At 37.4% G+C, this 25,567-nt stretch overlaps 1 protein-coding gene across 1 annotated transcript; it reads right to left on the minus strand.

Moving 5' to 3' along the window:
- Positions 1–104: 104 nt before the first annotated feature.
- LOC110855284 lies at positions 105–18,210 on the minus strand. Its single transcript, XM_022103703.2, has 20 exons — positions 18,056–18,210; positions 16,819–17,371; positions 16,018–16,248; positions 15,840–15,950; positions 15,144–15,407; positions 14,949–15,082; positions 13,928–14,414; positions 13,069–13,476; positions 12,124–12,466; positions 10,391–10,632; positions 9,597–10,061; positions 8,641–9,095; positions 7,520–7,900; positions 6,425–6,913; positions 5,765–6,004; positions 5,027–5,254; positions 4,216–4,446; positions 2,945–3,151; positions 907–1,128; positions 105–473 (listed from the first exon to the last, which is right to left on the minus strand). Exons 2-20 carry the CDS (start codon positions 17,359–17,361, stop codon positions 125–127), a joined length of 6,030 nt encoding a protein of 2,009 aa, XP_021959395.1. The 5' UTR covers positions 17,362–17,371; positions 18,056–18,210; the 3' UTR covers positions 105–124.
- Between the last annotated feature and the right edge of the window lie 7,357 nt (positions 18,211–25,567).

Raw genomic sequence — 25,567 nt, forward strand, 5'->3', positions numbered from 1 at the left:
CCCTTTGTCACATATTTATTACGAAGATACAACTTTTTTGCCAATACATAATTTGATTATTATTTGCAATTCATAAATATTTTAGTTTCCGTATAAAATTTTGCATTATAAATCTGACGACTATTCAGTCCTCCTCCTCTTCCGATTCTGCTTTATCTTCTTCCTCCCCCTCATCACTTCCACAATCTTCATTTGACTCCTCCCCGTCAGGAAGTATTTCCACCTCGTCAGCCTCAGATTCTTCTGCCTTATCTTCTTCGCCCCTCTCACTTCCATCCATGGGGGAAATAATACAATCTTTATCCGAAGAAGCGTCCGGAACTATTTCCTCGCCAAGAAAAAACCCAGCTTCTTCATCATCATCTTCTTCTTTTACATCCTCCTCTTCCATTTTTACGTCCTGCTCGTCATCGTCGTCGTCATCGTCACCAATCGTGATTAAATCCTCCACGGTGTTCGTGTTGTGAGTAGAACTGTGTAAAAACAACAATTACAATAAATTATTTATCTCTTCCATGAAGGGTGCGTTCAAAAAAGACGTGATGTAGCAGAAGAGGTCGAGCTGTTCGATTTAATGTACTTAAACTTGATCCACGTGTCAAAAAGGGGGCGTAATCCGTTAAAAAAATCGACAATTTTCCGTCACGTATTTTATGAACGTTCCCCAATAATAGATTACACTCTTAAAAATGATGTTCCCCTTTTGTAAAGTAAATGTACCCTGAATTTTATATTAAGTAAACTATACTAAATCCAGAGTACCGTTAACTTGATAAAAGAGCAAAGTTTACTCTGGATTTAGTAAAGTTTATGCATAATTTAGTGTACATTTCCTTCCTTTTCTAAATGGGTGACATTATTTTTAAGAGTGTAAACTTAAAAAGAATGTAATAATTAATTACTTACAAAAGGTGTCTCTTGAACTTGGAGATGTTTGATTGAGCCCGTAATTTGATTTTGCAGATGTTACAGCTGATATTTCCGTTGGGGAGGAAGGTGCAGAATTCACGGAGTTCGTCGTTTCCCATTGTCAAAAATGTGGAGGACGGTGGTAAAGTTAGGTTTAATTTTGGGGTGGACATTTTCAGAGCTCTGATGGGGGACGTGTCACCATTCACAACGTGTGCTCTGGAAATCAGAAGGAACGTTTAAACAAATTAGTTACAAAGATAAATATTAGGTTAACGATTAAAAATGTGGATTATTCATTACCAATTCCGAATTATTTAAAATAAGGTCAAGATTTAATAATTGACGATTTAACGCCAGAATATTTACGAAATATATATGTACGAAAAAAATAATCATTTTCACAAAATTTGTTTTTACATTGAATTCTCTGGATTTTTTGTGACCAAATTTCTTTAAAGAAAACAAAAAATCTTGTCATCATCGAAATATTTACGAAAAATATATCTACACATTTTTGAAAAAATATCTAACAGATTTAGAAATTTTTTAAGTAAGAATAAAATGTCCTCCAAATATTTAACAAAATTCTGAAATATTTAGAAATTTTTGTAATCTAAATGCGAAATTTGACCATCGGTCAGTGAAAAAGTTGAAAGTAGATAAATACAGGGTGTTAATAAAGTCCGATCCCATTTTTCCTGTAAAAAAGTGAAGGCTAGTATAAAAAAAACTACCCGTGATACTTACAAAAAATGTTCGACATATTTACCTTAGTATTTGGTCTTGTTACCATTTACTTTAACCATGCCCTCAACTCTTTGTTTAAGGCTCTGTGCTAATTTTTCCAATGTGCCTCTGGAAATCGAATTCCATACATCTTGAACTTTTTTTTACTAGCTCTTCCCTCGTCCGGGGTTGTGGCTCTTTGTATACATTTTCCTTAAGTATGGACCACTGGTTCTTCAGGGGATTCAAATCTGGGCCGTTAGCGGCCCACACCCCCTTGCTCCAGACCGTTGAAACTTGCGTCTTGATGAGACTCAAACTCGCTTTTGCTGTATGGGCTATAGCACCATCCTGCATGAAAACTATTTTTCTTTCATTCGGAAATATTTCCTTGTTCCCCATGCTATCGAAATAGATAGGTAATATTTTTTCCATATAATGCTTTGCATTGACTGATTGGCCTTTTGGTATGATATGTAGAGGGGTCACGCAACGTGCACAAAATCCACCCGCTACCATAACTTTAAGCCCGAATTTTGGGATCGCTCTTGATGGTACATCCGATTTGTTTTCTGTCCTGTAACGAACATTTTGTTGGTTCAATTTTGGATATAGTTCAATAATAGATTCGTCAGTCCAAAGGATGTGACTGCGCAATTCTTCACCAAGTCTTTTTTCACTCAAATGGGCACTTTTCTGAAGGAGTTCTTCAAATTTCAGACGGTCATCGATATATTTTTGTGACATGAGAGGTTTTTTTGGTTAGTTTGTAAGCTGTGTGACCCCACTTCGTAGTTTTCACAAATTTTTGCACGGTCACACAGTTAATTTGCTTCTTCTTCTCTTTATAGCGTTTTGAGTCACTTAACTCCCTTGCTCAATTACGTAATGAACTACCGGTTTTCTTGCAAAGTCTGTTTTTAATCATTCTTTTTGTGGTAGGTGACACCTTTCTGGGTCGCCCTGGTCGCTTTTTGTCGTGGACAAAATTTTTATTCTTCCATTTCCAAACAGTTCTGCGGCTGCAGCCCAATTTTTGCACAATTTCTGTAGGTTTAAGCCCCTGCTGATGCAATGTTTGTATCTCAACTCTAAGATGCTCATGACTTACACGTTTAGTTGTTCCTCCCATGGTAAAAATTTGAAATAAATAACTTCACTGGTTCAAAAGTTCCAGCTGAATTTGTAACAACCACGCTCCAAAAAATGCATGGGATCGGACTTTATTAACACCCTTTACATATCCGCCCTCTGCTCATACATATAATCGAAAAGCATTAAAAAAGTATTTCAAAATTCCACCTACCGCAAATGTCGCCTAAATTTGGAAATGTTTCCCCAACACTTTAACACGAGGGTGCAAAGGTGGCACCGGAAGTCGCCACTGGGTTCGAGAATATCTCCGTATTGAAGAAGATCCTCCCTATCCATGTCATCCACGTCTTCGACGGTGATCCCTTCCGGCAAGGAGGAAGCGGGCGTTATCACAGCAGAAACCTTTGCAATGTGGCTCCTGCAATTAAATAGTATAAAAACTATTGAGGACTTTTTTTTGCAATGGACCCCCTGAAACATTTGTATTTAAATTTTGATAAATGATAACACTAGCTAGTGAAGTACGTCCAAACAATGCAGAAAATGGGTGCTAAAAAAATCCACATGTCAAGGGTACCTCTGAGGGACCCATAATACCTTTTACACATATCCCTTCATTGTGGGCCAACCAGATGTCGTAAAAATACGGGGTTTGGATATTTTTTATCTACATGCGATTGTCTAAAACGAACTTCAGTAAGGAGCCGCTACGTGACCTTTTTGAAATAAAGTTTGACCTCTATAAAAATTAAGTTTTACAGTTTATTAGCATGCCAATTTTATCGCAATACATGTAAATTTAAAAGGTCAAACTTTAGGTCAAAAAGGTCACGTAGCGGCTCCTTATTGAAGTTCGTTTTAGACAATCGCATGTAGATACAAAATATCCAAACCCCGTATTTTTACGACATCTGGTTGGCCCACAATGAAGGGATATGTGTAAAAGGTATTATGGGTCCCTCAGAGGTACCCTTGACATGTGGATTTTTTTAGCACCCATTTTCTGCATTGTTTGGACGTACTTCACTAGCTAGTGTTATCATTTATCAAAATTTAAATACAAATGTTTCAGGGGGTCCATAGCAAAAAAAAGTCCTCTATTGTGAAACTTCATTTCAATAATTAATATTTGCACAGTACACATTTTGCATATTTACATATTTACGCTGTTCCTGCCCTTAATGATTAGCCAAATAATTACATAATTTAGCAATTAAAAATCATTCAATTTCTAAATAGACACCAAGTTGAATATAAGTTGTACGCCGAAATAAAAATAAAGTGGTGTAAAATAATGTAATTATTCGGCTAATGTAATCCAGTGGAACTCTACGACTTTTAATTGAATAATCTCGCAAAGAATGTACTGGTGTGTATTTTATAATTAGATACAAACTCAATTCTGCAGAAGAAAAAAGAGGGTCTAAATTTAATGGACAGACAGAATTTCTGCACATTTCATACATAAGCAATTCAGCTTACCGTAAATGTATCCTAAACTTTGAAATGTTGTTGCGACCCTTTAACCGCGCGGAGCAAAGTTTGCACCGGAAATCGCCCTGGGGTTCGAGATATTCGCAATATTGAAGAAGATCCTCCCTCTCCATGGCATTCACGTCTGAGAGTGTCGTCCCCTCCGGTAAGGTTAATAGGGGTGTTATCGCCCCAGGATCTTCGTCGTCCGAACTTTCGGCTTGGTCTCCAACGTGGCTCCTTCAATAAATAAAATGAATTATGTCAATAAATTCATCCCAGTTCAAAAATTTAGTTTTCAAAAATCAGTCATCCCGAGTTCTGAGGGAAAAGATTTTCATTCATATTCAGATATTTTCGTTCAAATTCATTTCATTTCACACTTCATTTGACTTCATTTCTTATACACTTCGCCCATGTCGTAAGCATAGCGTGAGACATGAAAGGAGTGAATCATTCATTCACATTCATTCATCTGAAATGACGGAACGGAATCTTTTACTCATTTGCATTCAAATCACAGGAAATTCATTTTCATTCAGTATTTATCGTAAGAAGTCAAATGAATGAAACTGAACAGGTATATATGAAATGAACCGTCGTAGCTTTAGTTTTACGATATGAAAAAACATTAGCGAAAACTTTGGAATCCTTCATTCGTTTTGATTCAAATGGCAGGAAATTCATTTTCATTCAGTATCATAAGAAGTCATCAAATGAATGAACTTGAACAGGTATTTATGAACCGTCGTAATTAGTTTTACGAAACCTCCGTGCAAATTTATCTAAACTTATCTAAATATTTCAGAATTCTATTTACTTCAAATGTTTCTTAAATTTTGCACTCTCTCTCCGACACTTGAACACGAGGGAGCAGATGTTGCACCGGAAGTCGCCACTGGGTTCGAGAACGTCGCCGTATTGAAGAAGCTCCTCCCTCTCCATGACATCCACATCTGCGCGTGTCGTCCCTTCCGGCAAAGATAAAGCAGGATTTTCGCAGGAACTTTTGGTTTTACTTTTGCTGCCAACCTTTTCAATGTGGATCCTGCAATTAAATAAAATAAATTATTTAGTTAGCGTAACTGACATAATTCTTGAGTTAATTTTCATTAATTCCTTCGTTTTGTAAAATAGATTACCAAGAAAAAAAGTAGGGATCAAGCTTAACAAAAATCGCAACCTTAGTAACGTGAGGGAATAATGAAAAATTTTTACAAAATTTCGCATCTTACTTTATGATACAAATACTAAGAATTCGAAATACTGGGGGTATTCACTTTGTAAGCGTAGTAACCCCTACTTCGCAAGGAGTATCTCCGTAAATTTGCAGAGTTGGAATTTCATTTGTGAATGTATTTTTGCAAAATATGCACAGCAACAGGGCATAGTTTATGTTGTGAACTTTTTTTTCACAAAAACTTTCAAGAATGTTAATTTCTTTTACCTCATTGCATCTATTTTAATTATAAAGGCTGATTTCCCAAACATGGCAAACTTGCGAATTACGACGTTTGCGAGGTTGACCCAAATTATTAACTGATTAATTAAAACTTACATCAAGTGCCACCTGAATTTCGTAATGTTGTCTTCCTCCACGTCGCAGATGGTGCAGCGGAATTTTTTCTCCTCGGTGAGATTGTAGTATTGCTTTAAATCCGTTTTGGAAAGTCGGTTCACGGCTTTGCAGGAAGTGGGAAATTTCGCCGGACTTCTGGTTGGGACAGGGTCAGCGCGGGCGCGAAGTCGGCCAGGAATTTCATTCTTATTCGTGGTGGTTTTAGTCTGGACCTGGTTTCTGTAAAGGATAAAATTAAACATGGTTACTTACAAGGGAGATGTCTAAGCCTATGCTCTCCGATTTTTAAGTAAATTAGTGTCAATCGAGTACAACCTTAATTAATATGAAATTTGCAAAAGCCACGACCTCCCACATATTCGCATCCGAAGAGGAGAAAATGCACAGGAAATTTGGAAAGGGTAAAATTTGTCAACCTTTTTGGAGGCAAATATCTCGGCTAAACGTGCCCATTTGCAGATCGAATTTTCCACAAATTTCATCCTAATTTCTGATCGATTGACACTAATTTGCTCAAAATTGGAGAGCATTCAGAGACTCCATTCTTAATTTTCTCACTCATAAAATTGCACAAGTAATTTCCAATGGAAATTACTTATTTAATTTTGGAAATTTTCAAAATACTTTAAATCCTCTTACTTCTCATGATAACTTATGAAAGTCTGTCCTATTTTTTCACTAGATTCTTCCTCGTCCGGCAATATCTCGACTTCGCTGATATCACTATCATCCATTTTTTCGACTTTTCCTGTATTTTCTGATTCGTCTTCATCTTCATCGCCCAAGATTTCCACTTCACTGTCATCACTTTCATCCATCTTTCCAATTTTTGCTTCATTTATGATCCTGATTTTGATTTTTTCTCCCTTTTCATCATCCACAATTTCTATGTCGCTAGTATTCTCATTATTATTTTGACTAAGGACCGAACATGATGGTTGTTCTGAGGGGGGAATTGATTTGATTCTGGGGACGAGATTTTGTTTTCGGGGTTGTCGAGGAGCAGGAGGTTTCGGACTTTGGTCTGGATCATCCGGGTCATCCAGATTCAACAAGTTTGCCAAGTTGTCCTCGTCAATCTGCGATATGTTGGATGATTCAGGTACGACAACGTCGCTGTGTTTGCGCCTAAAATAAAAATACATTAAACAGTTAGTTTAAGAAATAATTCTAATTTTAAAAAAATAATAAAAATTTTACACTCTTAAAAATAATGTGGTCCTTTAGAAGATTTACTCTGATTTCTATATTAAGTAAAACTTTACTACACCAAATCTTGAGCAAATTTTACTATTTATCTTGGTTACTCGTCAAAAACCTCACATTTTTAATACTATCTCTTTGGCTCTGAGAACATATTTTAAAATTCTGAATAAATTTGTTCTCAGAAAGTTGATTACTAGAATGGCGACGAGCTTTTAATATACCTAGTTTAAATTTTCTTGAAGATTTCTTTAACTTGAGATCTTCTTCATAACCTGTGAAATCTGAAAGGCGTACTTCCAAAAAAAATTAGCTCCACAAATTTGTCGTTCAGAATTTTAAAAATAAATTCCCAGAGGGGAGAAATAATTAAAAATTTGCTGATTTTGAGGATTTTACCATCGAGTCCTAGATACGCTAACGTTACGGTGGATTTACATAGGTTCAATTACTTAATATCAAATTCAAACTCTCATACCAAATTCATACAAAATTCAATTCATTTTTAACAGTGTCAATCCACCCACTCACCGGAAATGGCTGCTGTACGTGTGGGCGTTATTCGCTTTCAAAACCTTTTTACACAATTTGCACTCGACGGAGGAGTAGTTTCTCGCGTCGCCGTCAAGCGGGGTGTAGTACTGCTTGAAAAAGTCGATCGGCATTCGTGCCAATGCTGCGGAATTGTTATACTTGGTGGTGGGATTAGGGGCAGGTGGTTGTTGACCTTGACCTTGCTGTTGACCCTTCTTTTCTAACATCATCCTAACTGCTTTCTCCATGTGGCCATTGTTCATCAGAAGATTCAAAGGACGTGAAGTTGACGGCAAAGCAGGAAGAATTGGCCTCGGTAGCTTGGGCTTTATCAGCTTTGCGACGGGTTTGGGCCCTATTTGCAGAAAGTGTAGTGCTCTACATTTAAAAAGAAAACCATGATTAAAATACCTATTTAATTAAATAGCGAAAGAAAACTTAATTGTTCTCGGATTTTGAGCAAATTAGTGCCACTCGATCATAAATTTAATTAGTATGAAATTATTGAAATTTGAAATAGACAAGACCTCCCTATGGGCACGTTTGGGAAAGATATTTGGATCCAAAGAGGAAAATAATAGTTGCATCCAGAGAGGAAAATAATAGTTTTAAAATTCACAAATTTTGCACTTTCTAACCTTTCTCCAATTTCAAATCAATTAAATTTATGGTCGATTGTCACTAATTTGCTCAAAATCGGAGAGCATACGCTGGGAGATTCTAATAATTTAACCTTTTTTCAAGCTACAACAACAAGATTTTTCAAACGAATTACATATTTTTAATAAGCCTAAAATTACGAGTCACGTGGGATTTATCTTTCTGTTAAATGACCAATTAAAAAAAAATATGGGCAGCAAATCTCTCACTCCGCCTTGGTTTTCTTTAAATTGAACTTTACGGTCAATATAGTTCTACAAAGGGGTCATCCATCGGAAAGATAAGTGTCACGTGAGTCCTAATTTTTTAACCTGACTTTTTAACATAACTCGCTACAAAATCAAAAATAAGTATCACGCGATCTTAAATTTTTGGCTTGACGTTTTTACTATCTAGATTGCTCGAAAATCCTGGTGTAGCTTGAAAAAAGGTTCCCTTGTAAGTACATAAATTCTTACTTAAAATGCGCCCGGAACAACTTAATACTTGCAACATTGCCCGTTCCGAGAATAACGAGGCCACACATTTTGCACATGATGCTTTTCAAGAGGGGGTCCACCTCCGTGTACAAACTTTTGAAGGCGGAGTCCGGCATGGAGTGAAAGTTATTTTTCACCGCGATGGTTTTCGGGACGGGAGCTTTGTTGAACGAGGCCGCCATCATTTTCGCGATTTCTTCGGGATCCGTGGGCAAATTTGACTTTCGGGAGCCACGACTCATCCCCGTGACGGGGTGGTCGACAATCCCGTCGTTCATTTCACCCGTGTCCCACTCCTCCTCGGATTCTACCCGCTTGACCTCGTCCGGGTTTAGGGTCCAGTCTTCGTCAAGGTCGTTGCTGTCACGCATGTACTTGTCCGAGTAATTCCCGTCCGAAGATGAGGAAGAAGACTCCGGGTCCACGTTGGGCACCTGGAAAAATGGAAATGAAAACAAAAATAGTTAAATTTTGGATATGAAATCAAATTAGAATATTATAAAATTTTACAAAATATTTCAGAAATAAAAAATTTACAATTATGCTTTTTTTAAGTTGTATAGTTTTAATGGGAAATAGCAACTTGCTTAAATTCATTGATTACCGCATGTACAAATCTGCACAATTTAAATCATTCTGTTCTGGGAACTTATTTTAAAATTCTGGACGACAAATTGTTAGTCAATGAAAAATGATAGATGAAAAATGTGCTGAGTTTTTTCAGCCTGTTTCGATGAGTTTCAATTTTTCTGAAGGTTTCCTAAACTTGAGATCTCCTTCAAAAAACGTCAAAATCTGGAGTGTACGATATTTAAAAAAAAACTGGAAACTCCGAAAAACTGAAACCTCGTTTCAGAATTTTAGAATGAATTCCCAGAGCAGAACGAAATTCTTAAAAACATGCCAATTTTAGCGATTCCATCCAAATAAAATACCTTAGTTGTGCGACTCTTCTTATCACGATCCTTTGTTATCTCTTTGGATTTTTCTTTAATCGTTTTAAGCGCCTTCTTCTTGCTGGCCCGCTGACTTCCGGTGACGTTTTCGTCTACATCGAAATACCCGGAAGTTGTTTTGGCTTCCCTCTGTTTCCGCCTGTGTTCCTCCCTCACCCGCCGGAAATTCTCGCCGCCAAAGTCGAAAAAGTCCTTTTCCTCTTCCTGCGAATCGATGGTGAAGGTGGCCAACTTGCTTTCGGGCAGGGCGTTGATGGCCTCGTCCACCTTGCCCGACTTGGCTTCTGATTTTGAGAGGATCTCTTGGATCGTCTCGTCCGCAATGGTTTCTACTCCGTCGGACGATAAGATGGATTTAGCACTGTGTCTGATCCAAGATAAGAGATCGGCGGAGGAGAGGACGTTTTGGGATTTGTCGACGATACGGCCTTGTTGGATGACGACCTGAAAAAATAAGTAAGTAGATTTTTTAATTAAAGACGTAATATTTCTTTGGAAAACTGTCAAGTGTCAAACTCAATAATTTCGTTAATGTCAATGAATAAATTTGGATTTTTTAAATTTTGTCATTTGCATCCCTAACTAAATTGTAGCAAACGAAATAAGGTGGCACCAAATGAGATAAGTTGTCTCGCATTTGTTCTAAACTTATCGTGGATAGAATCAGACGGACGGAGAGTACATTTCCATAAAGAGGTTTCACTTTGTTTCACCCCTTAGTAAATGTCAAACCTCGAAATCAATTAAATTTCAAAATTTTATAATTTTCTTACATTGTCCAACTTTAACTTGAGTGCGGCCCTTTGCACGATCCGCTCTTCCACGGAGTCCTCCGTTATCAGTCGGAAAACGCGGACTTCCTTCGTCTGTCCGATCCTGTGCGCTCTGTCCATCGCCTGCAGGTCCACCATTGGATTCCAGTCAGAATCGTAGATTACGACACAATCCGCCGAAGCCAAATTGATTCCGAGACCGCCCGCCCTCGTCGTCAGCATGAAGAGGAACGTCTCGCTCCCTAAAATAAAAAACCAAACCGAATTAATTACACATGATTTCGATACCTGTTCACAAAATATTTATTCATTTAAAATTCATTCAATATAAAAATTAAAAAACTTATTCATTATCAATTCACTACAAAATTTGAAAACAAGTAATTACTTAGTATTCATTGTTAAAAAATCATTCACTTCTTATTCACAAATTTACTGAATAATAATGACTGAATAATTTATTCATTTTCTACTGAATAAATGAATGTGAACGGTTATGATGATAATCAGAGGGCGGCTATGTATTTACGAAAATTGTATTGACTGTAACGTTGTAAAAATTTCCTTGTAAAGTATTTGCATAATAGTTACGATTTGCGAAAACCTAGCAAAATTTTACAATATACGATTTTTTTGAAATTTTGGCTACCTGTCCCAGTTAGGGAACACACCTACAAAATTTTACTGTTGGTCGTCATCCAATTAAAAATTAGAGAATCAATCCACATCCGCCCTCTGCACACTGGTCTGGATTGCTTTATTTGTTTGCCAAAACCTATAACTCTCGAACAATTGAATTTCTTCGATTTCTGTCTTCGGGAATCGAGATATGAAGTTCCAAGGGATATAAGTTATGCAACTTTCATTGAAACCACACCCCTTTGGGGGTGTGGTAACAGGTCGATATTTATTTTCTCGCATTACCCCATCAAGTGGGGTGTCATTTGAAAGGTCTAATCAAGCTCTAAACAACTCCGGCTATTATTGGGACAATATCGGCACACCCACAGCCAGTGGGTGTGGTCAAAATACAAATTTGAAAGTTTTTTTTCGATAATTTTGAGGATGTATATTCATGAAATGACAATATTCTATAGTTTTATTAAATATTTTTGCCCTCTAAAGACATTAACAAAGAAAATAGGACCAAAATTGTAAACTTAGTTACGCCTCCTCAGGGGGTCACCAATTCATAAAATTCCCCCGCTCGTAATAATTTTTTTCGAGGGGTGTGTTTTATCGTATTTCCTTCCCCAAGGAATGGGCAACATATTTTGGAGCGATTGTGTTATTTGGAACACTCGAAAATTTCATACGTGACAATGATTGGAGCATTCCAGATATTTTGCGTATGGCAATTTTCAATTACATACATTCAAATCTCTCTGCCTATTTGTAATGGTGGCAGCTGGTTGCAGCAGTTTTAGTAGATGAGATATAGGGGATTAATAATGTATTTACGGTTTCTCGAAATTGCACAGGACTAGACAGGATTTTCAACTTGAAGTTTTTCCCATTTAATCCAATGTTATAAGCCAACTTTAGGCATATGCCACGTCATAACCGCTCGGCCAATTCCAATGAAACTTTCCACAATTGAACATCTATGTCAAAGGTACTGAAGAGGGTAATTGGTTTTCGAATCGGAGAGAATAGGCTTTGGACAAGAAATTCAATATTCCAGACCACTGTGCTCTGTTCATAAATAATTGAAAGAATTTCCTTCTCTTCACCTGGACTGTTAAACTCATCAATCATCTTCTGTCTTTCGGTATACTCTGTCGATCCATCGAGTCGGTGGTACTTAATTTTTTTGAGGAAGCAGTAGTCCTCCAAAATGTCCAGCATGCGGGCCATCGATGAAAAGAGGAGGACGCGGCTTCCCTCCTGCTTCAGTTTCTCCAGGAGTTTGTCCATCACCAGCATTTTTCCGCAGTTCGTGAAAAGGTGGGGTTCGCACGTGTAGGGAGGACCAGGCTCCTGACCGCGGAAGAGGTACGGGTGGTTGCAGCATTTCCGGAGTTGTATGACGATATTGGCGAGCCTTTGGTGGCTCATTTTTCCCTCGGAATTTAACTAGGGGAGAAAAAAAACGAAAAATTAGATAATTAAAGATAATGTTGACCACTTAAGAATTTAATTTTGACATGATATCTATTCAAATTATCGAAATTTACTTTTGCATAATTCATCTAAACTTATGATACGTCACGTTAATTCAAGACAGGCTTGGTAATTAATTTCGCTCTCTAATATAAGTGACTAAACTCTGGGCGTACTCACATCAACTTGTTAAATATTTTGCATTGCAACTACATAATTAAGAAAAATTGCGAAATTAGTGTCGCGAGGGGAATCGTAAAATATGATTTCGCAAATCTGTACAACCAGTTGTGCCAAATAAATTGGTTCCGATGAATTATTTACAATTTCTAGCGATTAAAAGAGGTTGGGAATTAATCTTGCGAAATAAAATCGTAAATTTGCGAAAAAAATACATGCTTTTGTAGCAAAAGTAATGCGAAATCTCGCAAGTTTTCTCGCAATGCTATCCCCAATTTCCCAGATATACATACAACGTTGACCTGAGTAGACACACTAAAAAATTCTTTAAATATTCTGTCATCAGACAGACAAACAAACTATTGCGATTTACATAAAACTATCTCTTAACTCACCACGTTGAACTGATTTAGGAGGATGTCCCTGTAACACTGATGCTGCATTTGGGACAGGCCTACATACACCTTCTTCTCGATCTTTGGCGGAAGTCCTTTTTCCACTTCGGACTTTAGTCTCCTTAAGAGGAAGGGGCGGAGGATGGTATGCAGCCGCTTGACGAGCCCCTCGCTCTCGGCGCCGATTTCGTCCTCGGCGAACCACGAGGAAAAATCTTCTGCGGAAGAGAAGGCTTCCGGAAGCAGGAAGTTGAGCAGGGCCCACAGCTCGTGGAGGTTGTTTTGCAGGGGAGTTCCGGTCAGGAGGAGGCGGTGGCGGGACCGCAGCGTTCGGACGACCTTGGCCAGCAGGGACTGCTCGTTCTTGATCCGGTGGGCCTCGTCGATTATGAGGTAGCCCCAATGAATCTAAACAAAATTCGAAATAAGGTTATCATGATGCAGTTAAATTTTTAAATACCAATTTTAGACCATGTTTAACCTAGGACTTATTGACTCGTCACCAAAAATCGTCATAATTTTTAATCATTCCTCGGCTTTGGAAATTTATTTTAAAATTCGTAACAGTTTTAAAGAGTTAAGAATTTTTTTTAAGCCAGGATCGAATAAACTTGAGATCTATTCCTTCACAATCTACCAAAATCTGAAGTGTATATTTAAAGAAATTGGCACTTCCCTGCCAATAAATTTGAATTTTAAAGTAAATTCCCAGAACGGGGAAATGAATAGAAATGTGCTGATTTTGGTAACGAGCCACGGAGTCCTACCTTAACAAAACAGTGTTAAAGTTTGAATTTATTATTACGAATTGTAAAAATTTGATGAGAATTTCAAAAATAGAATTTCCAAAATTTCCTACCTTTTTTAACACAGCCTTTTCCATCAGCACCATTTCATACGTTGTTACAAGCACGTCCCAATTTTGCAGCTTTTTTAACCCCTCCTTAATCAGTTTCTGCCTCGATACCTTATCTCCAATCATGGCCAACGCTCTTATCGTGGGGCACCACCGTTTGAACTCGTTCATCCAATTGCTCAGCGTACTTTTGGGGACGATGATAAGCGCATGGTACTTAAGCCCCTTGACATGCTTCAGATAACCCAGGACGGAAATACTTTGAAGCGTTTTTCCCAACCCCATCTCATCCGCGAGGATTCCATTAATACCGTTTTCGTACAGGTTCACGAGCCAATTTAGTCCTCGGACTTGGTAGTCGCGCATCTCTCCGCCTGCGATGAAGCCGGGGGAGGAGTCGAATATGACGGGACCTTTGGAGGAGGAGGAGGTAATGGATTCCATGAGGTAGAGGTCAGCGTCGTCCTTTTTCACACGGGTTCGGCGCCGGCTAAAAAGTAAAATACATGGTTTTAAAGAAACCCAAGACTCGATAACTAATCAGAAAAATTAAGACCCAAATTTTAAAACAAATTCCCGAAGTCTTTGGGAGTTTGTTTTAAAATTTTTCAAGACAAATTTGACCTCAGTTAGTTGATTAATAGAATGACGGTGAGTTTTTAAAGTCAAAATTAGCACATTTTTAATCATTTCTCTGCTCTCAGAATTTATATAAATTTTGGACGAAAAATTTGTCGCAGCCAAATTTTGTAAAAATATACTTTTGACACGTTTTGAAAGAGAAGATCCCAAGTTTAGGAATCCTTCAGAAGAATTGGAACTTATTGAAACTATCTCCAAAAACTCGTCGCCATTTCATTAATAAACTCACAAATTTGTCGTCCAGAATTTTAAAATGTATTTCCAGAGCGGACAAGTGATTAAAAATGTGGTGGGTTTAACGATGTTACTAATAACTTATCACTCACAAGTTATCGAGTCCTACATACATTAATTAATTAGTCATTTTAAGCTAACAAATTACCTTCCTGCCGTAGAATTTAAGTTGGCTGTGGCTGCCTTTCCCCCCGAAGTTAGTCCCCCAATGCCGCCCGCAGTCAGTTTTTTCGTGTAGAATTCGGAACGTTTCAGAATATATTCTAGGCGGCGTTTGCGAGCCTAAATTAGCAAAAAATAGGAAATTTTGCACCTGTACATAAATTGAGTTAATTTAATTTACCTCCTCTTCCGGCAATTCCTCCTTATCTTTCAGGTTTCCTTTCTCCTTCTTATCATCACCTTCCGCCTTATCCTTATCACAATTTGTCGTATCGGCTTCCTCCTCCAGGGAGAAGGAGTCCATCCCCAGTTTGAATTCTTCGTCGCCTAATTTCCCTTCTTCCTCCTCATCAGACGATACGGGCAGCGACAATTCCGACAAGTTTCCGTCATCTTCGTCATCGTCCTGCTTTTTGAAAGGGGCTTCGAAATCCTCTTCATTTTCCTGAAATTTAAGAAATAGATTTTTAAAGAAACTAAATTTTACAGAAATTTAAGATTTACGTAATTAACAAATAAATCATTAATGTAGGACTCGATGACGCATCGTCAAAACCAGCACATTTTTAATCATTTCTCTTCTCTGGAGATTTACCTTAAAATTCTGCCCGACAAATTCGTAGAATAGATTGTTCCCAATTTTTTGAAAATGTACTCAAGAATTTGACACTTTTTGAAGGAGAGGAAATCTTCAGAAAAATTGGAACTCATCGAAACTGGCTTACAAAACTCGACGCCATTCCATTAATCAACTAATTGACGGGAAATTTGTCATTCAGAATTTTAAAATAAGTTCCCAGAGCAGATGAATAATTAAAAATGTGTTAATTTTGACGATGATTCATCGAGTTATATGTTAACTAAAAATATACTCTACATTATCTGATCCGGATTCAGCTAAATTTCTCTTTTTCTTCGACTTCCTGTTCCTTTTCGGCCTTTCTCGTTCCCGGGAGACGAATCCGTCCTTAATGTCCTCAAAGTCGTCCTAAATCAGTAATTAATTAATTCATCAATAATAATTAATACTTGCTATAAATTCATTCTATTCCCACCCCATCATTTAAAAATTGAGATCGTTTCTTCTTCTTGGATTTCTTCAACTTTTTTGCGGCCTTGGCCTTACTGGACATCTCAAAGTCGGACGATGAGGGGGACGAGGTTGGGGGGGAGGGAAGCAAGTCGACTTTCCTCTTCTTTTTGTACCCTGTGCCAGACCAGTGGGAGGAGTTGGAAGAGTTGGAGGAAGCCGACTCGTCCTCGTCATACGTATCGTCGTCTTCTTTCTACAATGGAAACAAATATTTTAAAGAAACGATTAATTACGTACATACATATTGCTAAGAAAGCTAATTAGTTAAACTGGATGACTGGTCAATAAAATAAACACAATTTTTAATAATTTATCTGCTCTGGAAATTTATTTTAAATAAATTTGCCTCAAAAGAGTTGATTAATGGAATAGCTGTGAGCTTTTTAAGTCAGTTTCGGTGTGAAAATCTGGAGTGTACATTAAAAAAAATTGACAACGACCTTTACCACAAATTTGTAGGGCAGAATTTTAAAATAAATTCGCAGAGAGGAGAAATGATTAAAAATGTGTCTATTTTTCCTATAATCTTTACGCTAAAAGCAGAATATTTACAAATTTAACTGCACTCTTAAAAATGCGGTTTTGAAAACCAACTTGCACTCAAAATTCGATACACTAAATCCAGGGTCAGAATTCTAGATACAATTTTACCCGTTATCAATACTAACGTTATTCTGGATCTTTTTAAGTTTTCTCGAAGATAAAATTAAGAGTGCATTTATTTTTCAAAATGGTGTCATTATTTGTAAGAGTTTTCCCTCACCTTGGTCTTGACCTTGCCCCTCGACTTCTTATCCTTCTGGTCGCTGTCATCATCATCATCGTCGTCACTCTCAATTATTTTTCTGGCCTTTCTTGCCTTCTTTTTAACTTTTCTTCTCTTTAAATTGATCTTGGCGACGTTGTCGTCGTCCATATCACTGTCGCTCTCGCTGGTCTTAAGTTCTACAAGGTCGCCGTACCGTCGAGCCTCCGTCCTCTGTCGCTTAGCTGGTCTTATCTTCTCCTCCATAATTTCTTCTTCCTCCCCGGAGGAGATTTTGGCATTGCGGACCAGCTTGCGACGACCCCTCGCCGTGTGAATTAGATCTTCCGGGAGACGTTGGAGGTAGATGTGCAGCACTTTGGGGAGAAGAGGGGGCCCTTGGTCCCGTATTTCGCTTGCCTTATCTTCAACGTTTTCCGGTACATTTGGCTTATCTTCATGTTGGTCTCGTAGTGCGTCCTGCTGCTTTAACGCTTCTATAGCGGCGGCTAATTCTTGATCCGCTTCGTTTATAAGGTCCAAAGAATTGGTCTCCTCCATCGCGATGAAGCTGAAATGGTAGGAAATTGTAATTATAATGAGTTTTGTGGTTAATTGATTAGAAGAGGTTGATAAAATACTAATTGAAAACACAAATTTTCAAACAAAATGAATGAAAATGAAATTCGCATTTTGCTTTGTATTTTTGTCGTTTCATTCCGTTGAAAAATTATTAAGTCATGTTTCTGGAAAATTTAGCTGGGTGAATTTTACAATGTTTCGCCAAGTTTTCGAATTCCTTCCCCAAAAAGATTCGATTTCTTTCTCCCGTCTTGATAAACTAATTGAATTTATAGTTAACGATTGCGTTTAATAAATATTTACGTATTTTTCTATCTATTTCAATTACGGAGTTTTACTTTGTACATAAATTTCCCACCATTTAAGAAAAAGCATATTTGTGCCCTGTTTTGTAATTAAATCTTGTATTTTATTTATCCCAAGAACCAATTATTTTCTCCACGTTTGACAATTAGCCGATTCAAATTGAAGTTATGACAAAAAACATTCTAAAAAACAGTCAACTTACATGCAGCACCTCGCTCAACGCAATTAAAACCTTATTAAAAGTGTTTAATACTTAAAACCAAGGATTTTACTCATTTAATTGACAATTTACAATTATCCGATTCAAATTTAAGAAGTTAAATTTGCTACAAAAATATTTAAAAGACAGAAAAATCAACCTACTTACCTACACGCACTAGAAATAGTTTGCTTGCCAAAGTTGACTAACTATTTAGTAGAATATTGTACAAAATTAATTTCCACGGGAACAAATTATAAATTTCTGGCGGAGCAAATAATGAGCACACATTTGCACGTCAGCTGCAGCCGAGGGAAAAAGTCGGCTCGGTAGGTTCTGCTTCCTCCCGCGTCTCACATTTCTCAACGCCACCATGAACAAACGGGCAACTCGTCGTGGGACTGTGCAGAAAGCATGTCATGAATTTGAGGAGGGTAAAGGCATCCTATCCCTACCATGTGAATTACAATATGGGACGTATAGGTCACACCGGGGGGTAGGGGTCAAAATTCTCCAAAGATCGATCACATGCTCTATGTACGGCCCTTAATGCATTATGAAATGCAGCATCGTCAACCGTGTAAACAAACCTGCATGGAAATATGCATTCTACCCAGTGGCGCAACTACCTTTCGGGGGCCCCTAGGCATGCGACAAAATTTAAACTTTATTAACAAATGTATATAGTAACTCGAAGTTCAATTTTTTAACTGGGATATTTCCATAAGCGTTTCACCCTTCTTATTCGCTTAAAACTATGAATACCCGTTACAAATATATGTATATCAAATAATCATACAACTAAAAACGTTTATCTAAAGGCTGATTCCATTTGTAAGCAACACGTTTGATCGAGTCCCAGAAAATAGAGGTGCTAAACTCCGTTTCAAGCTGTCTGAGGAGGGGAGCTTGCGAGGTTGATAATAACAGATCTTGATGCCCTTTGGATATGTAGTAGGGACCAATGAGTGTACTAAAACCCTGGGGAGGAATTCAATTGTACTTTGCGCAAGGCGTAAGCATAAATTTTGATTCAAAATCTAAGCTTAAGCATTGCGCAAATTACAATTGAATTCCTCCCCTGAAGTGGTTTGACTCCATGGCCACATTTGCGCCCGCCACACCCACTCAAAAATGCCCAAAAAACGCTTTTACTCCAGTTTTCACTCACTCAAATCCACGCCAAAAATCCAATTTTACTCGGATTTTGAAATTTCTTTCACCATTATACTCCCAGATAGTTGCTTTCTTCAATCCAATATCAAACTCAATTTTACTGATGATTATTTCGCAAAAATAATTTGTTTTGTTGATTACTACAACAATGCTCATTCAGAATTTTAAATTTTAAAAATACTCAAAATTTCGAAAGAATTGAGTTTGATATTGGATTGAAGAAAGCAACTATCTGGGAGTATAATGGTGAAAGAAATTTCAAAATCCGAGTAAAATTGGATTTTTGGCGTGGATTTGAGTGAGTGAAAACTGGAGTAAAAGCGTTTTTTGGGCATTTTTGAGTGGGTGTGGCGGGCGCAAATGTGGCCATGGAGTCAAACCACTTCAGGGTTTTAGTACACTCATTGGTCCCTACTACATATCCAAAGGGCATCAAGATCTGTTATTATCAACCTCGCAAGCTCCCCTCCTGAGTTCACCGCCTTAAAGACATTACATTACATTACCCGAATGAGCCGAATTATTTTATTATTTGACACCACTTATTTTAATTCTGGCGTAGAGATCACACGAAATTGAATAATTTAAACGCCAAAATAAAAATAAGTGGTGTCAAATAATAAAATAATTCGGCTCATTCGGGTAATATAATGTAATGTCCTCAAGGCGGTGAACTCAGACAGCTTGAAACGGAGTTTAAACCCTGCTCGCTGGTGGTGGCTGCCTGACCATGTATTTTCTTCTCTTTGATATGAGAATACCACACAACTTATGCTTCGTCAATGTTCCCGGCCACGTGGGAACACAGAATAATTTACTGCTGTCTACACAAGCAGCCCATGTTAATTTTACCTTTTCGAAAAATCGCCAAAACGCCAAGATGGACAAAAATCGCATGGGGTTATTAACTTTTTGTTTCCTCAGGCCCAAAGGCATCGATTGGCTTATCTCCCTATAAGCGATTTTTGTCCGTCTTCTCGATAATCCAGTTTTTTAATACATTTCAAATTTCTGATTTTTTCGAATTTTCAAATTTTAAAAAATTTTTTCTATCAATAAATGATCAATGAATGAGTAGTAGAAGTGTCTAGGTTTTTTCGCCAAAGATTTCTCGCCCGCTTTATTTCTTATGGGGAAATCCTTGGCTAGGGCTTCTCGCCAAGGATTTCTCGCCCACTTTATTTCTTATGGGAGAAGCCACGGATTTCTCACCCACTTTATTTCTTATGGGAGAAGCCACGGATTTCTCGCCCACTCTATTTCTTATGGGAAAAAAAGACGGGTCCTCATCACACACTTCTTATGAGGAAAAAGACGGCTCCTCGCCACAAGGCCTTTATAGCATAGGTATGTATTGCAAGGATATGCTGTCTGCTTATAGTAACCAAAGTCTCAGATGTATTTTCATGTGTCGAAAAATATTGGCGGGACAACTCAAATTACCCCAAGTATCTCAAAATGCCCCAATTGTCTCAAGTTACCCCTCTATGCCATAAATTACCCCTGGTGTCTCAAATCACCCCAAATGACTAAAATTATCCCAAATCTCAAATTACCCGAACAACGTATTTCCTATGGGAAAAAATCTGTCAGATGGGTGTACATGGGTTGACAAGAAATGATGGCGGGACATTTGAGACTTTAGGTCTCAATTTATATTCTCCCAAATTATCCAAGTGTGTCAATTTACCCCCAAATGTCTCATGTTATCCCATTTGTCTCAATTTATTCAAGTATCCCAATTTATCCAAATACCTCAATTTACCCCAATTAAATATTTCAAAGCACCCCAAATATTCCAAAATACCCCGAGCCTTTTCTACGGCTCCGCCCAATGCCTCTTCCTTACAATACATTTCTTATGGGAGAACTTATTCCCATAGCGTTTAAGGATAGACACCTTTGTTATGAGACCAAGGTATATGTATGGTGTATTAAGTCATCATGTAAGGGTATGCCAGTATTTGTTATGTCCCGTCCTATGCTTTAAGTTTTATTATGTATAGAAAAGGTTGAAAAAGTGGAGTTCAACCTTTTTGTTGGTGGTAGTGTTGATACTAATAAGCAAGTTACGAGAAAAAGATTGAAAAAAGGTAGAGTGAAACGTTTCTGAAGTTAGTGGTGATACTAATGATGACGCAATTTTTCATAAACGTTTGAAATAGTACTTATGAAGGTTTATCTACAAAAATATAGCGTTATTTGTGAAAATATGATATTCACGCATGAAAAAACTTATTGCTTTAAAAACATGAAAAATTATATATGAAAATTGTTTGCAGTAATGAGATGAAATAACAGATCAGAAGTATTTATAATTAGCATTTATTGTCAAAGATTTGTTAACTAATTCTTAAAACCGTGTTTATTTATTATGCGCCGTAAATTTGACTGAGTTCTTGTCTAATGTAAACCTTTCCCATTTATTTATTATCATAAGTAAAGTTGGGATATGTAGGTGAGGCAGTGCCTAAGTACACAGCACACAAACTTTTAGAAAAATTATCTCCCTTTAACTTTATTGCGTTAAAAACAAAACACTAAAACCACTTGATTTTTAAGCTGCATTAAAAGACAATGTTGTTGGTTTGCACAAGAATTAGAAGGTTTTTGATCTTTTATTTTGAGTAACTTGGAAAGTATACAGTTGTTCATTTAGCATTGAGTAGGTTTCAACGTTTTCTTACTGGTAATCAAGCGTATGGATTATCATTTGGGAGACCTTCAGACGATCTTACGATATCAGTAAGTAATTTACGAGTCACAACCATTTCTCCATTCTTTGCCGCCTGCATAATAGACGCTATTACATTTTTCACATGTTCCCCAAACGTTAACATTTTCTCCTCTTGGGTTTGGGGGAGTTCTAGAAACTGCATCAATTTTGTTAACACATTCATCGAATCTTCATTGCTTAGCATCAATTCTACTCCATGAATATGATACTCAAAAAGTGGTTCACCCCAAAAATCTACACGGTCAGGCTTATGCAATGTCCGACACACCTTACAGCATTCACCAGAAGTTCCACTTGCCTGACTTTCTGTATCATCTTCTTCCTCTTCTTCGTCCGAAGACGCATCTGAACTTGAATCTCGACTGTCCCCTTCTCTACTACAATTTGACAGCTTGTTCCTTCTTCCACCTCGAGATCGTCTTTCTTTTTTTGCTTGGGGTTCATCATCGGAGCTAGTTTCGTTGGACTCTGATGTGTCCGCTGAGTCATCCTGGTTCGTTTCAGCATCATCAGAATTAAACAACGTCACTTTGTGAAACCCAGTTTTATGAGTACTTAAAGCCTGTTCAGAATTGAAGTGTCTGGAGCAGCGACTACATTTGTAAACCATCTTGATATCACCTCTCTAGGTCAACTGTCTGACGATAACAGCAATCTCTACTTTTATACTGGTCCGAAATTATTAAGCCATCTGAAAGATATTATGATTTGAGGTAAATTCATATGTTTACACATGTAATTACATATGCACACATGTGTACACGCTCAAATGTATGCATATGTGCACACACATATGTATACATATGTACACATACATATGTATACATATGTACACATATGTACACATACATATGTATACATATGTAAACATACATATGTATACATATGTACACATTTTGGCAAATGGGGAGCTGCCTCAAAAGATCTACCTCCATATGATCAATTGATTTGATTTTCCACCTCACTCAGTCCAACCCTAATTAATTTGGGGGTTAGGTTTAATTAAAATAAAAATTTGATTGCAAAGTATGATAATTAAATATGAATGCATATGAATGATAATTAAATATGAATGAGTGGAACATGGTGCTAATGAGAGACTTCTTCTTCTGAGAGAGACGAGGTGCAACTTTAGGCTCAAGTCAAGATTTGAGCCTAAAGTATTAGAGACTGAAGAAGTCTCTCATTAGCGTCTCATTCTCTCATTAGTATAAAAGTAGAGATTGCTGTTATCGTCAGACAGTTGACCTAGAGAGGTGATATCAAGATGGTTTACAAATGTAGTCGCTGCTCCAGACACTTCAATTCTGAACAGGCTTTAAGTACTCATAAAACTGGGTTTCACAAAGTGACGTTGTTTAATTCTGATGATGCTGAAACGAACCAGGATGACTCAGCGGACACATCAGAGTCCAACGAAACTAGCTCCGATGATGAACCCCAAGCAAAAAAAGAAAGACGATCTCGAGGTGGAAGAAGGAACAAGCTGTCAAATTGTAGTAGAGAAGGGGACAGTCGAGATTCAAGTTCAGATGCGTCTTCGGACGAAGAAGAGGAAGAAGATGATACAGAAAGTCAGGCAAGTGGAACTTCTGGTGAATGCTGTAAGGTGTGTCGGACATTGCATAAGCCTGACCGTGTAGATTTTTGGGGTGAACCACTTTTTGAGTATCATATTCATGGAGTAGAATTGATGCTAAGCAATGAAGATTCGATGAATGTGTTAACAAAATTGATGCAGTTTCTAGAACTCCCCCAAACCCAAGAGGAGAAAATGTTAACGTTTGGGGAACATGTGAAAAATGTAATAGCGTCTATTATGCAGGCGGCAAAGAATGGAGAAATGGTTGTGACTCGTAAATTACTTACTGATATCGTAAGATCGTCTGAAGGTCTCCCAAATGATAATCCATACGCTTGATTACCAGTAAGAAAACGTTGAAACCTACTCAATGCTAAATGAACAACTGTATACTTTCCAAGTTACTCAAAATAAAAGATCAAAAACCTTCTAATTCTTGTGCAAACCAACAACATTGTCTTTTAATGCAGCTTAAAAATCAAGTGGTTTTAGTGTTTTGTTTTTAACGCAATAAAGTTAAAGGGAGATAATTTTTCTAAAAGTTTGTGTGCTGTGTACTTAGGCACTGCCTCACCTACATATCCCAACTTTACTTATGATAATAAATAAATGGGAAAGGTTTACATTAGACAAGAACTCAGTCAAATTTACGGCGCATAATAAATAAACACGGTTTTAAGAATTAGTTAACAAATCTTTGACAATAAATGCTAATTATAAATACTTCTGATCTGTTATTTCATCTCATTACTGCAAACAATTTTCATATATAATTTTTCATGTTTTTAAAGCAATAAGTTTTTTCATGCGTGAATATCATATTTTCACAAATAACGCTATATTTTTGTAGATAAACCTTCATAAGTACTATTTCAAACGTTTATGAAAAATTGCGTCATCATTAGTATCACCACTAACTTCAGAAACGTTTCACTCTACCTTTTTTCAATCTTTTTCTCGTAACTTGCTTATTAGTATCAACACTACCACCAACAAAAAGGTTGAACTCCACTTTTTCAACCTTTTCTATACATAATAAAACTTAAAGCATAGGACGGGACATAACAAATACTGGCATACCCTTACATGATGACTTAATACACCATACATATACCTTGGTCTCATAACAAAGGTGTCTATCCTTAAACGCTATGGGAATAAGTTCTCCCATAAGAAATGTATTGTAAGGAAGAGGCATTGGGCGGAGCCGTAGAAAAGGCTCGGGGTATTTTGGAATATTTGGGGTGCTTTGAAATATTTAATTGGGGTAAATTGAGGTATTTGGATAAATTGGGATACTTGAATAAATTGAGACAAATGGGATAACATGAGACATTTGGGGGTAAATTGACACACTTGGATAATTTGGGAGAATATAAATTGAGACCTAAAGTCTCAAATGTCCCGCCATCATTTCTTGTCAACCCATGTACACCCATCTGACAGATTTTTTCCCATAGGAAATACGTTGTTCGGGTAATTTGAGATTTGGGATAATTTTAGTCATTTGGGGTGATTTGAGACACCAGGGGTAATTTATGGCATAGAGGGGTAACTTGAGACAATTGGGGCATTTTGAGATACTTGGGGTAATTTGAGTTGTCCCGCCAATATTTTTCGACACATGAAAATACATCTGAGACTTTGGTTACTATAAGCAGACAGCATATCCTTGCAATACATACCTATGCTATAAAGGCCTTGTGGCGAGGAGCCGTCTTTTTCCTCATAAGAAGTGTGTGATGAGGACCCGTCTTTTTTTCCCATAAGAAATAGAGTGGGCGAGAAATCCGTGGCTTCTCCCATAAGAAATAAAGTGGGTGAGAAATCCGTGGCTTCTCCCATAAGAAATAAAGTGGGCGAGAAATCCTTGGCGAGAAGCCCTAGCCAAGGATTTCCCCATAAGAAATAAAGCGGGCGAGAAATCTTTGGCGAAAAAACCTAGACACTTCTACTACTGAATGAAATCCGTAAATGGAACCTGCCCCTTTGAACCTACCCTTTGGCGACGAAAACATTTTCAATACATTTGCACATTTTCATATAGCCCCAAATACTGGAAAAGATCATAGCAACATTGTTAATAAGTTAATTTCGTCCCAACTTGGCATGCTCTCCTCATGAGGAGATTTTATGATCTTTTCCAGTATTTGGGGCTATATGAAAAATTTGGGGCACATTGAGG

This window comes from Folsomia candida, unplaced genomic scaffold (assembly GCF_002217175.1).
Source record: "Folsomia candida strain VU population unplaced genomic scaffold, ASM221717v1 Fcan01_Sc012, whole genome shotgun sequence".
NCBI lineage: Eukaryota > Metazoa > Arthropoda > Collembola > Entomobryomorpha > Isotomidae > Folsomia > Folsomia candida.

Excerpts from the sequence above, each read along its gene's own strand:
- LOC110855284 (XM_022103703.2), bottom strand. The coding sequence starts at position 17,361 with ATGGAGGAGACCAATTCTTTGGACCTTATAAACGAAGCGGATCAAGAA. Across the intron at positions 14,415-14,948 it reads TTAAATTCTACGGCAGGAAG|CCGGCGCCGAACCCGTGTGA; the intron begins GTAATTTGTTAG and ends TTTACTTTTTAG. Across the intron at positions 9,096-9,596 it reads AGAAGAGTCGCACAACTAAG|GTGCCCAACGTGGACCCGGA; the intron begins GTATTTTATTTG and ends CCATTTTTCCAG.